This window comes from Halictus rubicundus, chromosome 13 (genome assembly GCF_050948215.1).
Source record: "Halictus rubicundus isolate RS-2024b chromosome 13, iyHalRubi1_principal, whole genome shotgun sequence".
Taxonomy (NCBI): Eukaryota; Metazoa; Arthropoda; class Insecta; order Hymenoptera; family Halictidae; genus Halictus; species Halictus rubicundus.
In genome coordinates, this window is record NC_135161.1 from 3,631,634 (window position 1) to 3,651,277 (window position 19,644).

The window sequence follows — 19,644 nt, forward strand, 5'->3', positions numbered from 1 at the left end:
AGCTTGGTACGTTATGACACCAGGAAGCGCTGATATCATTCTTTTTGTAAGTTTTATGGATATTCAATTTAAATACAGTGAAATCTCGTTGTATGCCAGTACCAACCTCACGTTTCCAAGTTAGTGGAAAACCTCACACCATTACGGTGAGTGGCCGAATCTCGAGAGCCGTCGCGGCCACAAAATTGTCGCCTAAATCGGTGTGAGACCAGAAGACTAATCCAATTACAAAACTTCTTTATTTTTCGTTATTTTTCTATGAAATTTTTACCAACATATTGGTGGCATTTTTCTGATTAAAATGAAACTAAATATGATATAATTCCGATGATATTTACTTGTGTAACGAGCGATGAAAGTTTCGAACGCAGAGAAGGACAGCGTATGGAAAAGAAAAAGACATGGAGAGTTGCGGCCGCCGGCACAGATCAAAGTCCGCGTGAGCGCAGGCCTTTAAAGAAAAATTTAGCTTATTTATTATTAATTTTTTTTTATGAGACTTTCACCAATATATTTATGGCATTATTCTGATTAAAATGATACCAAACGCGATATCATTCGGATCACATTTACACTTATTTTCCGTTAATGTAATTATTATGCGAGGTAACACGGTGTTAGGTTATCATTTTTAATGATTCTTGTATAAAACTTTTATCATCATATTTGTAATGCTTCTCTCATTCAAATTTTTCTGATTACATATATTTTTTTAATTGACGATGGAGTAAGTTTTGATGGCAGACAAAGACGATTATTTTGTCGTCTCAATGTCCAACAACAATAAAGGACTGTTAGGTGTACGCGTCTCGATTGGGATAACTAAATAACAGTTTATAAAATTTATAAAACATTAAGACACGCTACAAAATATAAAAGGATGCAACAACTAAAAATTACAAATTACAAAAAATATATTTTCCATTGAATGGGGATGGTCATCATTCACATCAGTTTTTTAGATTTCTCTTTTATTACATAGATTTATGTAGGACCTAGAAGAAACGAATTGTAAGTTTAAACCTTAAAATGACATGAAATAATTAATAGCTAATTAATTGTAATTAATAACTTTACCTAAATACAGTAATTTCAGGGATTTCGCTTGCGCTTGCATTGCAGGTGATGCACGGTCGTTAAACACTTCAAGTTCTGCAAAAATATACTCAAGCCTTCGCCTTTCTTCCACATTTAATGGAAGTCCACCCGTTCGCTGGGTTACGGCTGCACCTTCGTCCCTTCTGCCCTGAACCATATTTTCATTCCTGCATTCATCCTGGGTCTGGTTCCTTTCTTGTAAATGACATGTAGTTAAAACATTTTTTACGTCTTCTTCTTCTACTTCTTCTTCTTCTTCTACTTCTTCTTCTCTTCCAACTTCTCCATGAATTCGTGTGTACGGAGGAAGTTTATGCCAGGAATTTTTGATGTTATTACTTGTTACATCTGCACCTTCGTCCCATCTTCCCTGAACCATATTTTCGTTCCTGCATTCATCCTGGGTCTGGTTCCTTTCTTCTAAATGACATGTAGTTAAAACATTTTTTACGTCTTCTTCTTCTTCTTCTTCTTCTTCTACTTCTTCTCTTCCAACTTCTCCATGAATTCGTGTGCGTGGAAGAAGTTTATGCCAGGAATTTTTGACGTTATTACTTGTTACATCTGCACCTTCGTCCCATCTTCCCTGAACCATATTTTCATTCCTGCATTCATCCTGGGTCTGGTTCCTTTCTTCTAAATGGCATGTAGTTAAAACATTTTTTACGTCTTCTTCTTCTACTTCTTCTTCTCCTTCTCTTCCAACTTCTTCATGAATTCGTGTGCACGGAAGAAGTTTATGCCAGGAATTTTTGACGTTATTACTTGTTACATCTGCACCTTCGTCCCATCTGCCCTGAACCATATTTCCATTCCTGCATTCATCCTTGTTCTGGTTCCTTTCTTCTAAATGACATGTAGTTAAAACATTTTGTATGTCTTCTTCTTCTTCTTCTCCTTCTCTTCCGACTTCTCCATGAATTGGTGTGTACGGAAGAAGTGTATGCCAGGAATTTTTGATGTTATTACTTGTTAGATCTGCACCTTCGTCCCTTCTGCCCTGAACCATATTTTCATTCCTACATTCATCCGTGTTCTGGTTCCTTTCTTCTAAATGACATGTAGTTAAAACATTTTTTACGTCTTCTTCTTCTTCTCCTCCTTCTCTTCCAACTTCTCCATGAATTCGTGTGTACGGAAGAAGTTTATGCCAGCAATTTTTTATGTTATTACTTGTTACATCTGCCCAGGCATTATCTAGCATAATTATACAATCTTTTATGTTGTACATTTTATAAAATTCTGTAGTTCCACCTGCGTATGTTATGACTCGTTGCATTAACTTATGCCTGAATATTTGTTTTGTTTCTGCAATTGTGCCTTGATCCATAGGTTGGATCAAGTACTTTGTATTTGGGGGCAAATATTTTATTTCTATATTGATATCATCTGTAAAATTGATGGGAAGCTTACGTGTCTCACAATTGTCAAGGAGTAAAATTATCTTACTACAAATTCCTTCTTGTAATTGAAACAATTTTACGCTTTCTTTAAAATAGCTAAACCATTCCAGAAATAATTTTTGGTCCATCCATGCATTTTTTTGTGATGCGTAAATAACTGGGAGCTGATTTGTACCATTTTTTAAAGCTTTTGGGTTCTTATACTTGTAAATGAAGAAGGGCTTAAGTTTATGTGTTCCAGTTGCATTTGTGCATAATGCAATGGTAACCTTTGCCTTATCCTTGTTGCCGCTCAAATGGACCTCTTCATTTCTTGCAAGGGTTTTCGACGGTAGAGCCTTCCATAATAATTCAGTCTCATCCATATTGTAAATGCACTTCAAATCGATTCCCTCTTCCTCAATTTGTTTTTTTAATTCATTTGTAAAGCTCTGCGCTGCAACTTCATCGGCGCTTGCTTTTTTTCTATAGGGATGGACTAGACGGATGTTGTTGCGCTTCTTAAATCTGTGAAGCCACCCCATGCTTATCTTGCTAGATGGATGTAATTTTATATCATCCTGCAGTTCACGTGCTTTTTCTAAAAGTAGTGTATCGGATAGCTTGTCTCCCAAAGTTCTTCTTTCAATGAACCATGCATACAATTGTTGCTCTAACTCTGGAAATTTTGGTTTCCTTCTCCTTTTAATTTTATCGCCATTCGCACTCTTTGCAATCTGAGCTATGTTAGCGGCCTCCTTTTTTATTCGGAAAACTGTTCTTATATGTATTTTGTGCGCTATAGCCACTTCTGTGCTAGATGTTGTCTCCAAATCCTTTAGAACGTCCAAGCGTTCTTTTACGGTTAAAATATTGCGTTTGATACCTGACATTATAGATAGTATGTATAACACGTAACAACCACTACCACAATGACAACCACGATAACAATAATAAGAACTTCGGAAGAAAACTCGGGAGCGAAATGTACGTGCACACTGCGAGAAGCCGTGAAACTGACTGGCGTTAAAACGAAACACAAGCATTCAATTGTCGAAGAGAGTTGGCTCAAAAAGTTGGCCTTATCACTGAGCTCATACGAAATCGGTGGTTCTCGCCGAACGTCCCATTTGAAATACACAGGGCACGCTGGAAACCTAAGTCACCCGCGTGAAAGTCATGACATACAAAATATGAGTGATGTTCAAACGGAAGGAATATCCGTCTCCAATATAATGTTGCACGGAGAAGCGGACAGCGAAACTCGAGAACAGTCGTCGCCGAGGAGTGGGCCACACATTGTCGGCTATATCGATGTGAGACCAGAAGACCACTACTAATCCAATTACAAAACTTCTTTATTTTTCGTTATTTTTTAATGAAACTTTTGCCAACATATTCGTGGCATTTTTCTGATTAAAATGAAACCAAATATGATATAATACCGATGATATTTATTTGTGTAACAAGCGATAAAAGTTTAGAACGCAGAGAAGGACAGCGTATGGGAAGGAAAGAGACGCGGAGAGTCGCGGCCGCCGGCACAGATCAAAGCCCGCGTGAGCGCAGGCCTTTAAATAAAAAATTTAGTTCCTTTATTATTAATTATTTTTTATGAGACTTTCACCAATATATTTGTGGCATTATTCTGATTAAAATGATATCAAACGCGACATAATTCGGATCACATTTACACTAATTCTTAAGGTAATTGTAATGGGAAGTAACTTTCATCGTTCATTACACATGTAAACATCATCGGAATTATATCATATTTGGTTTCATTTTAATCAGAAAAATGCCACGAATATGTTGGTAAAAGTTTCATAAGAAAAATAACGAAAAATAAAGAAGTTTTGTAATTGGATTAGTAGTGGTCTTTTGGTCTCACACCGATATAGTAGACAATGTGCGGCACACTTCTCAACGACGACGGCTCTCGAGCTTTGCTGTCCGCTTCTCAGTGCAACATTATATCGGAGACGGATATTCCTTCCGTTTGTACGTCAGTCACGTTTGTATGTCACATGTTTCTTATGACTTTCAAGCGGTATGACTCTTAGGTTTCCAGCGTGCCCTATGTATTTCAAATGGGATGCTCGACATACAACGAGATTTCACTGTACACTTTAACAGCCTACACTGCTTACATGAACTACGCTAATTACAAAATGTAAAAGAATGAAGACAGAGAAGAAATGAGACTGCTCACGCCCGGGATTTTAGTGTCCCCGGTATAGTGCTGCCCCCGAGCACCGACGAGATTACAAAGCCTACCAGCCTTACGGGAGAATGTGTCGCTCCAAAAATACGGTGTTTTCTACCGCCCTCTAGGATAGATGTTGCCTGGAGTAAGAAACATGAGGCCAACGATATCTCGTTGTATCGGTAAACGGTATCTCGTCGGTGCAGAAGACCACTAAGGAAATTCTCGTCGGTGAGAATGTGAATCATCACGGAACCATATCGATTATCAAATGTTACATTCTCCGACGAACATATTCGAATTAAACAGATATTTTTTTTAGTGTTGCTTTTTAAGATTTAAAATATTGAAAGTAAAACTAATATCAAGGACGAAAAATTCGTAAAAATATTTTACGTAAGAAATTATTAAAGCATAATTTTAGTAAAATCAATTTCTACTTCAAAGGCTATAGCCGGGTTTGAAGTCCAAATCTGCCCTGGAAGAGATTTTATTCCAATTTGCGCCATTCGATAGCCTACCAAAAAAGATACCTTTCAGCCAAGTTTTAGCCCTATAGCTCATATGTAAGGGTAGTTATAGAGGAAAAACGAAAATCCAGTTTTTGGCCCATTTTCCCCATTTAATGACAATTTAAAATTCTGAAAAAAATCTGACACATTTCGGACACCAAACCACATACTTTGAGTCGTTTCCAGATTTTTCCGTTGCAAACTCTGGCTGTAAAAATCGAAAAACCAGAAAAAAATCGAAAAAATGCAGATTTCATATGGAAATCGAAGAGTGACAACAACAGAATTAATTTAGCAATAAGATATTGTCCTAAGTATTATGCTCAATTTTTTTCAAATTGTAAAGTGAAAAACTAAGTTATAATTATCGTGAAAATATATTATGTAATATTGAACATCCCTAAGTTCAGAGAAACATTGTGCAGACTTTAAAAATTGCGTAGTACAAAAAAACGACAATTATACTATGCAAGGTATATCCCAATATTTCGAAGGTACTTTCAACGGCGCCGGTTGGTGCAGTAGCTATGGTCTCCGACTGCGGAACCGCTGAAGACTTTTTGGACCAATTTTTTTTTCTCTTTAATCAGATGTTTTTTCGATTTCTAACCGCATGATTGAGGTTACGCTATTGTAAAAACATTTTCTAACTATGTTTAAACTATTTTTTAATAATTTTCCGGAAAAATATTTTTGGAGTACTTTCGGCCTTTAGTCATCTATGGGCTGTATTGCTTATCTACTTAACATTTTTTTTACATGGAATAAGGGATTGGTTATTTTTGTGACAGAAAATATATACATGAAGTATTATTAGGAATACTTATCTGCAATAATTGTAGGTGGATTGGTGTGCGGTGGAATCATGTATGGCGTTTTCAGTCTTCGTCGCTATCTTCGTCAATTGTCGGTGTTATTTGGTCATTATTGAAAATTCTAGTGAGCATCTCTGCTGGCCGAACTATGTCTGTGTCGTATCGAGCATAAGATAAATAATAAATGATAGCAGCTACATGTGAGCAACATCCAATAGTGCGATTACCATTAGCACATTCACAACAGTACCGTTTTATACCGGAATGACCAGTTGAGTTTGGTATATAATCTATGTAGCATTTGTACGTTTTGCAGTTGATATGTCGCAATTTTACTTCGAATTTTACAATATTATTATTTTCTATTAAATAACGGACGTTAATTTTATTATCGTGTTCATCCATTATTTCGGCCAAATACGAAACGGCTTGAGATAATTGGTATGATCCCGTGAAAAGTATCTTTAAATCGTCTTCTGTCATTTCCGGAAAATAAAAAATATCGGTGGAAGATACGTTCTTAAACGGCGTTTTTCTGCGGTTCCAGTGTTGCGCTTCCACTTGTTGTGCTAAACTATTTATCACTTTATCTTCACTCAATATCCTGTCAGTTATGTTATCGAAAAGTGTGACATCAGAATTTAGTCTTTTGTCGAACTTATTATTTAGGAAGCATGCAATCCTGAAATATAATTTGACTTTAGGAAGAAGTTTGTTGTCGAGCTGGTTGTGTAAAAGCCGGTATTTTTTCCCGAATATGCCATGTATAGCCTCGACGACCCAGCGAACTTTGGTAACTTTACCAGATGAATTGGACTCCTCAGTAGTTAGTTGAGAACGATTGCCGAAAGACAACAATGGTTATAGTTGTCCGAAGCATAAACCTCGTTTTCATAATATCCCTAATAATATTTTTACTTGACAGAAACAGATACAACAATACCTCCCGACCCCAATATAACACTAGATTTATTATTAACAATAAGTAATGTACCCACTAAAGATAAAAGATTTAATAGACAAGTCGATGCACTTATTCCATGTAAAAAAATGTTAAGTAGATAAGTAATACAGCCCATCGATGACTAAAGGCCGAAAGTACTCCAAAAATATTTTTCCGGAAAATTATTAAAAAATAGTTTAAACATAGTTAAAAAATGTTTTTACAATAGCGTAACCTCAATCATACGGTTAGAAATCGAAAAAACATCTGATTAACTGCCTAGAAGACTACGCAGAAAGCACCCAACTGATCTTCTACACAAGGCATAAAATTGTGTTCTCTAAAAAGATATTTTCTACTGGGAAAATATCAACGGGCTAAATTCACTTATCTTGTTAAAACAATCTACCGAATGTCCTCTGGGACAAATTGTAGAGTTTCAGGGAGTTAATAAAAAAAGAGAAAAAAAAATTGGCCCGGGGCGGGATTCGAACCTGGTCCAAAAAGTCTTCAGCGGTTCCGCAGTCGGAGACCATAGCTACTGCACCAACCGGCGCCGTTGAAAGTACCTTCGAAATATTGGGATATACCTTGCATAGTATAATTGTCGTTTTTTTGTACTACGCAATTTTTAAAGTCTGCACAATGTTTCTCTGAACTTAGGGATGTTCAATATTACATAATATATTTTCACGATAATTATAACTTAGTTTTTCACTTTACAATTTGAAAAAAATTGAGCATAATACTTAGGACAATATCTTATTGCTAAATTAATTCTGTTGTTGTCACTCTTCGATTTCCATATGAAATCTGCATTTTTTCGATTTTTTTCGGGTTTTTCGATTTTTACAGCCAGAGTTTGCAACGGAAAAATCTGGAAACGACTCAAAGTATGTGGTTTGGTGTCCGAAATGTGTCACATTTTTTCAGAATTTTAAATTGTCATTAAATGGGAAAAATGGGCCAAAAACTGGATTTTCGTTTTTCCTCTATAACTACCCTTACAGATGAGCTATAGGGCTAAAACTTGGATGAAAGGTATCTTTTTTGGTAGGCTATCGAATGGCGCAAATTGGAATAAAATCCCTTCCAGGGCAGATTTGGCCCCCAAACCTGACTATAGCCTTTCATATGAGATACCTTAATTTGTGATTTAAGAATATTTCATAAACAAGCATTATTTCCTTACACTTTTTTTGTAGATAATTGTTCCAAGAATCGATCTGTGGGAACAGAAATATGTTGAAAACCAGAGTAGCGTTTATTTAACGCACTATTCCGAATAATATAGAGTTTGAGAGAGAATCATGTGGATGAATTAATATAATCTAAAATAATATAATTGTAGGAGCAAAGATTGGCAAATTTTTATTGAAATAGACATTTCAAACAGCGAGTAAAAGATAAAAAATGATTTTTTACGTGTCTAGTAAAAATAATTATGTTATCTCTATTCCACACGTAACGAATTTATTCGACGAATAAAGATAATTTTTCGTTGGGTTGAGCGATTCATCTTTAGCGTTGAATAAAGTGTTCATTTTCATCTGTGTCTTTATTCGGCGGTTTATTCGACTACGAATAATTTTCAAAGCCGCGTTTGAATGCTGTAACGAGGACAGAACAGTCAAAGACTGGCGCGCGCGTTACAATGTATGTAGTTGTATCGCCCATTGCCAAAGCAGGGATCGAATAAAACTGTAGACACTTATGAATCGTAGTTCTTTTTAGACCTTTGAAATTTTGAATCATTTCATTTTTGGTTTAATTTAGCTTTACACATAAATTTATTGACTCCGCTGTAAAAGTTTATTTCATAATAGTTACTTTTTTCGATTAAAAAATGTTCTAATGATATGTTCCTACTGTAAAAATAGGATTGATGTCCTTCTTCAATATCTATAAAAAAACCTGCACTTGCGGAATTTTTACGGAATTTTTTTTTTTTGCCAAAAATCGAGAGAAATTCTCAAATATGAATATACATAACCGTAATTCGTCAGATTTTTTCAATATTTCTGCATGCAATTAATTGGGAAAAATTGACCGAAAATCGAATGGCGCAACGGACGTTCAAATATGTTGAAGGGCATTTTTTACTACCTCGTCTGTGAAAGAAAGAATGAAAAATTCAACGTTGCAATACTATTTTGGTACTGACTCCACCTTTAACAATTCAAATTTCAGACCAACCGGCCATACAGTTTTTGAGATTTTAAAGTTTTGTATCGACACCGCAACTTTGTCATTTTAATAAATTTCTATATGGTACTATACTTTTAAAAAATGCAATAAAACAAAACGATTTTTTGACCCACTTACATGAGACAGCTCCTTTAAAAGTATACAAATTCTACAATTAATTTCACATTGTGCATAGATACTACATGATTATTCATAATATCATTTTAAAAAATATACGATGATTGAAAGTAACGAAAACAAAAGTTCCGGTATCGATAATTCTCGTAACTGAAATAAAACTTCCGCTGTCGATATTGTTACGTTGTAACGAAAATAAAAGTCCCCTCGCCGATATTGGGACCAAAACGGCGACCAAAAAATAATTCTCTTCGGCGATAATGGTTACTCGTAACCGAAAATGATTCTCGTTGTCAATAACAGTTATTCGTAACCAAAAATGAATTCCCGCCATCGATGATAATTAGCAATGACCGGAAAAAATTTTGATCATTCACGATGGTTATTTGTAACCATAACAGATAAATCTTAAAATTTTTAATCACTTCATTTTTCGAAAAATTTCTACTATATTATACTAACAGCTGACTTTCGTTTGAATAAAAATTAAAATTTTTTTCGGAAAAGTTTAAAAAATAACGGTTATTGTTGGTCTTTGTTTATAACCTTAAAGTATTTTTTATCATCGCATACAAATATGGAAAATGAAAGTAAGCATTTTCATCATCTTTTGCTTTTTTATTACACGAAAGAAAAAGTAAGTGTGCTGTTTACGCAGAGGATGTACTTCGGATCACCATTTTTTTTTCGATTTTTTCCAACACGTGAAACGGTGTAAATTTCATTTCAAGCGAAATCGTCAAAAGTCATATAACTCAATTTGTTGCTTATAAAAAACATGAATTCTACGAGCATGGGATCTCCTGGTTGCCATAAAGATCGCGAAAAATCGTAGAATAAAATGTTATAAAACTTGACCTAAATAGTTAAAAAACGTCTTATATTTTCCTCTGGAAAAAAGGGAAATGACTTTCCGGATGGCCTAATAATAGGAAGCCACTAAATTTCAAAATTTGATCTCAAAACTAACGAATATTTAGTTGATTTTCCGCTTAAGAGCCAGGGGACTCGATCCGCCACGCTCCAAACGGCCGCTAGGAGAAGCTCGAATGACAGTGTGCGTGCCGTGTGCGTGTGTCATGGTATGCCGCACACAACGCTAGATCCGCAAAAACGTACAAGGTTTGCAAGGGTTCGGGAGGCGGCAAATCATTCTTCGATAATGCAAAGATGGGGCTTTTCAAGGGTCAAAAGCGTTAGATAAAAGATAAATCTAGAGCGCTCGCGAACTGGCAGGTCCTACTTTTGCGTTTATTAGGCGTAATTTGCAATATTCGGCAGAATGTAGACATAAGGACACATTTTCTTAAATAACAGGGTTCTTATGGAGAACGTTGGCGGCGAGCGCTCTAGCGGTGACATATACAATGTCAATGCAACGCCTATTATATCGTATAATTACGTATTAAACAAAGGATTTGCCGCCCCCGAAAAACCATCTCACAGCTATTATTTTGCTCAAATATAGTTCCGGCATTTTTCGCCACGAGCGCTGTATTCTGTTTCCGATCATTGTCGTCGTTAGTAGTCACTGTATCGGTAAAAGAGAGGAAAAGACAATATATGTCGCCGATACGTTAGGCTTCATAAGAAAGCATGACGTCATAATATAACTGACTGAGAGTGTGCGGCCCATTTACACCGCCAAGTCAGCGTGTACGTGTACCGATGACAGTCGCAAGGGTCCGGGATGCCGCGAATCTTTCCTCGATAATGCAAAGATGGGGCTTATCAGTGGTCAAAAGCGCTAGATAAAGGATAAATCTAGTGCGCTCGCAACCAGACAGGTCCTACTCTTGCGTTTTCGAGTAACATTTTGCATTAATCGGTTGCATGATGCTTGCCGTAGCTTCGTTCGAACAGCCGTGCCTCGGCACACTCACACACCGCTAGGTCGGCGTGTACGTGTACCCACGAGAATCGCAAGGGTCCGAGAATGCGCATGTCATTTCGCGATAATGCAAAATGGCAGAGTTGGGCAAAATATTTATCTAAATAAAAATTGCGAATAACTAATAAAAGATAAAAAAAAATTTGTATTCCTTATTCGAAGGTTCGAATAAAGAAAGTATCTTTATTCGACGAGAATTTATCCGACGAATAAAGATAATTATTTTTATTCGTAGCGGATTTATTCGAACTTTGAATAATTTTTTCATCTTTTATCTGTATCTTTTATTCGAAGGCTTCGAATAAATCTTCGAATAACTTTTGCCAGCTCGAATAAACGGCGACGAGGTCCGACGAGCTCCAAACTTCAAACGCCAGTGCTAATCTCACGTTTCCAAGTCAGTGGAACACCTCACACCACCGCGGTGAGTGGCCGAATCTCGAGAGCCGTCGCACAGTGGTCTGAAAACGCCGAAAACGGCTAAAACCCTAGGAAAGCTCTATTTCGAAAAAATTCTCGATAGTAAGTGTTTTTAATTGTTCTTGGGCACGATAGAAATAAATAAATTAAAATATAAATAATAAATAATAAATTTGACACATAGATTGAATATAAAATAAATTTAAAATGAAATATAATTCAATTTAGATTAAAAATGATAAAAAATAAGTACTTTCCATAAAAAATACTACTTAATTTAAATAATAATAATTTTATGTAATTTAAAATAAAATGAAACAAGAAGAATACGCTTATGTACAAGATTTAATGAAAAGTTATGATATAGAAGTAACGGTTATTTAAATTTTAATTAAGCTTATTATTTACACGAAAAAGGTATACTTTTTTTTTTTAAGTAAGAGGAGGAAAATGCCTTACGCACATCCCAGAATGGGGTAGTGTGAGGCTCGGGTCGCAGATTTTTGGCGTACCCATACCCACTAAAAACCTGACCTCACCCGGGACACCACGTTTTTCACCGACATTTTATGAGATAAAACGCGAAGCCGCAGGTTGCCGCAGTTGAATTTTGGATTTATTAGTTACTTAGACATCTACAAACGTGTTTTTAGCATGCACACGTTGGCGCACGTTGGCGCAAGAGAGATATCGCTTTTTAAACTTCATTAACGTTGCTCTTTTCCACGTTTAATGGCACTACATGTAAAACTGCTCAAAGAAATTAAAAATAAATAGTTTCCACGATTGTTTCCGAGTCTTAGTACTCGAAGTAAGCCAGAAAAAAATATATTTTTCGTATTTTTACAGGCGCATACGGTTTCTTCAAACATGCGCTTGAATTCATTCTGAAACCTAGGTATGCTTAGCATGGCCGAATTTAATTCATTTTTATGGAATTGCCGAATTTGAATCATTCGAAACGTTTGAAACGTTTTGATTTACTCCCCTACTAGTCAAAAATATAAAAAATTTGATTTTATAAGACACTTGAAAATATGGAGTTTTAGCCGCTCTCAGACCACTGTGCGTCGTGGCCACAACATTGTGGGCTATATCGGTGTGAGACCTGAAGACCACTACTAATCCAATTACGTGTGTAATGAACGATGGAAGTTACTTCCCATTACAATTACATTAACGGAAAATTAGTGTAAATGTGATCCGAATTATATCCCGTTCGATATCATTTTAATCAGAATAATGCCACAAATATATTGGTCTCATAAAAAAATAATTATTAATAAAGAAGTTAAATTTTTCATTTAAAGGACTGCGCTCACGCGGGCTTTGATATGAGCCGGCGGCCGCGACTCTTCGCGGCTCTTTCCTTCCTATACGCTGTCTGCCTCTGTGTTCGAAACTTTTATCGCTTGTTACACAAGTAAATATGATCGGAATTATATCATATTTGGTTTCATTTTAATCAGAAACATACCACGAATATGTTGATAAAGTTTCATAAAAAATAACAAAAAATAAAGAAGTTTTGTAATTGGATTAGTAGTGGTCGTCTGATCTCACACCGATATAGCCGACAATGTGTAGCCCACTCCTCGGCAACGACGGTTCTCGAGTTTCGCTGTCCGATTTGCCAACTTGACGAATAAACGGCGACGACGCCCGACGAGGACCGACGAGCGCCGAACGTCGAAGACCGAGCGACCGACCAACAGCCTACAATGTAAGCAGATGGAGAATCGAGCGTTATTGGCAATTTATGCTTTTATGTTTTTAATCAGAACAATATTGTTAATACGAATAAGTTGTAGAGCTTATCCCGATCAAAATAAGTCCAAACACAACATCATTTGGACTGTCTTTAATGAGATTGTAATTTTTATCGTAACATTACGTATAAGTGAAATTTGTTCGATTACACTCGAATTTGACCTTATTTTCATCAGGAAAATCCCCTCCATTCGCTCGTCACAATTTCATGAGGATATATTGAAAAATCTAAAAGTTTAAACTTTCATACGTGCGCGATTCTCCATCCGCTTACATTGTATGTCGTCTGTCGTGACTGGGTCTTTCAAGCTCGGCACTCGGTAAAAAAGTAATTAGAAAATTTATTAGAAGCCTTCGAATAGAAAATACAGATAAAAGATGAAAAAATTCTTCGAAGTTTGAATAAATCCGCTTCGAATAAAAAAAATTATCTTTTTTCGTCGGATAAATTCTCGTCGAATAAAATTATTTATTCGATACTCGTCGAATAAAGATACTTTCTTTACTCGAACCTTCGAATAAGGAATACAAATTTTTTTTATCTTTTACTAGTTATTCGAAATTTTTATTTAGATAAATATTTTGCCCAACTCTGCCATTTTGCATTATCGAGTGTTGCGTCGCCGTGTGGTGGGATGGGGACTTTTGGTGTGGGTTCGGGTGCCCGTGGAGCGCTGAAGCGCTCTGCTCGTGGAGGTTCACAAATAACTTCGTACACAGAGTAAAATGGCGAAAATAATTGTTAGAGATTTTATTGCAAGTACTTGGAGATGTAACTCCCTCAGTTCTACAATGAGTTCTGTCGTCCTGGAGCTTCGAATCCCTTTTTTAGCTTCTTCCTTCTCGCTTCCTTAGCCAATAGGAAAATTGGGATCTTCTGGCTAGGCGTTGATTCGTCGGATCACTCGTCTTCCGGTTGCTGCTTGATGGTGATTGGCAGTGGATGGATCTTAATAGCGCACGCACGGGAGTGGGGTACGCATGAGGGTGAAGCCCCGCCAAAACAAGGGACGTGGGGCCATGTGGGACCGAACGAGCGAGAGGTCCGAGGGAGTTCCAAGAGGTCCTTGACTCGGAATTTATGACCTCTTGTCCTTAACTGATTCCGGACTTCGACTATCCCTAATTTATGTATAATTGGAGAGGCTACTCTAAGAGGCTGCGTGACTTTCTCTAAATTCCTCAATTAGTCTCGCCGACTCGAATTTCGTCAAGGATCTCTATGGAACTCTCCCGGTCTTTCTTTACCTACTCTGAACTATCGCGCCCAAATAAAATACGTATGTATGAAATACGCGATTACATCTTATATTTAAATTTCCCTCTCCGCGCCATTAATCGATGCTATATATATATCTAGCTATGTTCGCGTGGTCAACTGGCCACGCTACACGAGCAATGAATCGCCGCATCCCGGACCCTTGCGATTCTCGTAGGTACACGTACACGCCGACCTGGCGGTGCGCGAGTGTGCCGAGGCTCGGCTGTTCGAACGAAGCTACGGCAGCGCCGTTCTTTACGTTGTCGGCCACGCGTGCTCAGATCGCCTCTCTGACAGGCATCATGCGACCGACTAATGCAAAATGTTACTCGAAAACGCAAGAGTAGGACCTGTCTGGTTGCGAGCGCACTACATTTATCCTTCATCCACCGCTTTCGACCACTGATAAGCCCCATCTTTGCATTATCGAGGAATGATTCGCGGCATCCCGGACCCTTGCTATTCTCGTAGGTACACGTACACGTCGACCTGGCGGTGTGTGAGTGTGCCGCATACTCTCATTCGAGCATAGTGACTGCTAACGACGACAATGATCGGAAACAGAATACAGCGCAAAAATGCCGGAACTATATTTGTGCAAAATAATAGCTGTGGGATGGTTTTTCGGAAAAAACGGAAAACCTCCCTCCCTCCCTTTTTCGGGCGGAAAATCCTTCGTTTAATACGTAATTATACAATATGATAGGCGTTGCATTGACATTGTATATGTCACCGCTAGAGCGCTCGCCGCCAACATTCTCCATAAGAACCCGGTTATTTAAGAAAATGTGTCCTTATATCTACATTCTGCCGAATATTGCAAATTACGCCTAGAAAACGCAAAAGTAGGACCTGCCAGTTCGCGAGCGCTCTAGATTTATCTTTTATCTAACGCTTTTCACCCTTGAAAAGCGCCATCTTTGCATTATCGAAGAATGATTTGCCGCCTCCCGAACCCTTGCAACCTTGTACGTTTTTGCGGATCTAGCGTTGTGTGCGGCGTACCATGGCACACGCACACGGCGACACGCTGTCATTCGAGCTTCTCCTAGCGGCCGTTTGTAGCGACAAGATCGCTAGGAAGCTTCTCCTAGCGGCCGTTTGGAGCGTGGAGGATCGAGTCCCCTGGCTCTTAATAAAATCCTATCGTCCAACGCCTCCATTACCCGCACCATCCCTGCCTTCCTGCCCCTCCAACCGCTGTCGCTACCGCCCCACCGCACGACCCATTCCGCTGAAGCATACTCCTACCCACACCCATAAACTCAAGCAAACACGAACACGACCTGTAGTGTGGCTTGCGTCATCAGTTTACTGGTGGACGGTCAACGCATGAGTTTACGGTCGTTTTCCAGTTCCGCTAGTAAGGAAACAAGTATTTGTGCACAGTGCGACAGTGAAAATGTACTGAGGGCAATCGTGTACTGTGTTGAAACGTATTTTAAAGAGGTGTATTAACGAGTGTCAACGGAGAATATAAAATTCATCAAAATGCATGTGATATGCCAGAACGTCGACGGTTCCAAAGTGTCAATAAATATACCGCCGGCGTATAGCACAAAAAAGCCGAGGACCAAAAGACTTAGCATATCCACAAGAAGATACTCTAGAAAAAGAATAGGCCGCAGGTAAGTGTGCAGCATAACAGTTTCAAATTTCTACATATATTTGATTTCTCTGTATGTAAAGTGTCCTAGTATTCGTGGCGCAATCAAAGAAGAGATGAGAATACATGAAAAATGAAGCAAAAATTGTAGGATCAAATTTGAGGGTCCGTTCAAAGAACAACCAATTTAACAGTGCATAAAGCTCACGTGCTGAGTAGATAAGGATTAACGAATTTGTTCTTGGTGTACCATTTCTTCTTGTTTACACTGATGTATATGAGCACGACGAATTTTAAAACCTGATTTCCTTGAAATCATCCTCTCTCCGACCATACCACGAATACTGTATGTAACACTCAACATTTGAAATCATTTTAAGTAATATAAGGTACAGAATTGATAAACGGTAAAAAAGAAAATAATAGTTCCAAGAATAGTTTTTAAGCGACTGTATGTTATGTATACCATCCGCGTGAAGCACTGTTGTCAGTCGATCGATTTTGCATCGCTTGGTAACTGTGACTCCTGTCTCTTGTTTTCGATCCCGCCGTTTTTAGGTTCTAGGCATTCGAGTGACAAAAAAAGTTCAATTCGTAATCGCAATCGACGATTACAGATACGACAATACTGTTCAAAAAATTTTCATTGTTCTCCGAATTTGTTATATTCGAGGGTAATAGTACAATATGTAGATTAGGAACACACCTCACCGATCTTTATTTTTTTTAACCCTTAACGGACCAATGCCGCCATATAAGCGGCATGGCACTTTTACATACTGAGTCCAATGTCGCGTATATGGCGGCAAAAATAAAAAAATATATATATAATTAAATATAAATATATTCCTTTCTATACTTGATATAAAAATGTTGAGTCCACAGTTTCTCTTCGCAAGAAAAATAGCTTGGACCTGGTGGGAAGTAAAATTGAAATATTTCCGGACCGTTAAGGATTAAATATGTTGTCAGAGGTGTGATTCTGAACAACGTTTTTCATTGTAAAAAATGTTGTTCTGTTTTTGTTCCCTGAATATTCGCGACAAACAGTTGCTGCAGTCGTCGCTCATCTACTATATCTACATACATACGCGGCGATCAACGGGCAGGATATGAGAATCACAAGAGTTGATCGCTTGCACCAAAACAAACAAACATAACCAGATCAACACCAATGTCATGTTTCAACAAATTCGATAAAAATGTTTTGGCCAACCTCTCCCCTACATCGGAGCCTGGTTACTTTTTCTCGAGCGAGCGAAACGATCCAGCAATTTTAACGGTGTTTTACCAGGTGGCCTTGAACAATCGATAGTACCGCTATAAGGGCCGCTAGAAGAAGCTAAATAGTAACATTTTCGTCCAGTATGGGGAGCTGGGTGCACTTTCCACATTCAGTGTCAAGTGACATTTTCCGAGTATCCTCTCTCATTCGGTCGCATGATCCCTGTCAAAGAGGCGATCTGAGCACGCGTGGTCGACGTCGTAAACAACGGCGCTGCCGTAGCTTCGTTCGAACAGCCGTGCCGCAGCACACTTACAAACCGCTAGGTCGGCGTGTACGTGTACCTACGAGAATAGCAAGGGTCCGGGATGCCGCGAATCATTCCTCGATAATGCAAAGATGTGGCTTATCAGTAGTCAAAAGCGCCAGATAAAGGACAAATCTAGTGCGCTCGCCATCAGTCAGGTCCTACTTTTGCTTTGTCGAGCAACATTTTTCATTATTCGGTTGCATGATGCTTGCCGTAGCTTCGTTCGAACAGCCGTGCCTCGGCACACTCACACACCGTCAGGTCAGCGTGTACGTGTACCTACGAGAATGGCGAGGGTCCAGGATGCGGCGATTCATTGCTTGATAATTCAAAATGACAGAGTTGGGCAGAATATTTATTTAAATAAAACTTTCGAATAACTAGTAAAAGATAAAAAAAATTTTATTCCTTATTCGAAGGTTCGAGTAAAGAAAGTATCTTTATTCGACGAGTATCGAATAAATAATTTTATTCGACGAGAATTTATCCGACGAAAAAAGATAATTTTTTTTATTCGAAGCGGATTTATTCAAACTTCGAAGAATTTTTTCATCTTTTATCTATATTTTCTATTCGAAGGCTTCTAATAAATTTTCGAATTACTTTTACCGAGCGCCGAGCTTGAAAGACCCAGTCACGACAGACGACATACAATGTAAGCGGATGGAGAATCGCGCACGTATGTATGTTTAAACTTTTAGATTTTTCAATATATCCTCATGAAATTGTGGCAAATGAAGAATCGAGCATTATTGGCAATTTATGCTTTTATGTTTTTAATCAGAACAATATTGTTAAGACGAATGAGTTGTAGAGCTTGTTCCGATCAAAATGAGCCCAAACACGACATCATTTGGACTGTCTTTAATGAGATTGTAATTTTTATCGTAACATTACGTATAAGTGAAATTTGTTCGATTACACTCGAATTTGACCTTATTTTCATCAGGAAAATCCCCTCCATTCGCTCGTCACAATTTCATGAGGATATATTGAAAAATCTAAAAGTTTAAACTTTCATACGTGCGCGATTCTCCATCCGCTTACATTGTATGTCGTCTGTCATGACTGGGTCTTTCAAGCTCGGCACTCGGTAAAAAAGTAATTAGAAAATTTATTAGAAGCCTTCGAATAGAAAATACAGATAAAAGATGAAAAAATTCTTCGAAGTTTGAATAAATCCGCTTCGAATAAAAAAAATTATCTTTTTTCGTCGGATAAATTCTCGTCGAATAAAGATACTTTCTTTACTCGAACCTTCGAATAAGGAATACAAATTTTTTTTATCTTTTACTAGTTATTCGAAATTTTTATTTAGATAAATATTTTGCCCAACTCTGCCATTTTGCATTATCGAGCAATGAATCGCCGCATCCCGGACCCTTGCGATTCTCGTAGGTACACGTACACGCCGACCTGGCGGTGTGTGAGTGTGCCGAGGCACGGCTGTTCGAACGAAGCTACGGCAGGCATCATGCAACCACAGACGAGATATAAGGATAGACCTAACATCTTATGGGACTTCGTATCTCATGTTCTGAAATATCGACTGTTCAAAAATTCAGAGGTTTTGGTACGCCCTCTACGATTTAGAGTGGTGAGTTTAGGAATTATATTGAATCACAGGTATCGAAGGCGTAGTTGCCAAACCACATCGGAGAATATTCGTCGCATAGTTGCCAATTTACTGTTACTGCTGTGTAATGCACAGCGCGTATTTCGGCTATTTTCCAAGTTACAGTCGCAATTCTGGAAAAATAAACGAAACGAGATATTACATGATTAATTCAACCTGAATATTTCATCTCTGTTTAAGTACAATGCTTTCTGTTTTTAAACTCATTTTAAAGCTAAATAAATGCTTTTTCGATTTATATAAA

General features: G+C 37.8%; 1 protein-coding gene across 1 annotated transcript; it reads right to left on the reverse strand.

The window, feature by feature from the left end:
- Positions 1-652: 652 nt before the first annotated feature.
- Positions 653-3,831, reverse strand: LOC143360363 (uncharacterized). The gene is made up of 3 exons (XM_076799133.1): positions 3,581-3,831; positions 1,078-3,366; positions 653-995 (listed from the first exon to the last, which is right to left on the reverse strand). Exons 2-3 carry the CDS (start codon positions 3,023-3,025, stop codon positions 985-987), a joined length of 1,959 nt encoding a protein of 652 aa, XP_076655248.1. The 5' UTR covers positions 3,026-3,366; positions 3,581-3,831; the 3' UTR covers positions 653-984.
- Positions 3,832-19,644: the final 15,813 nt, after the last annotated feature.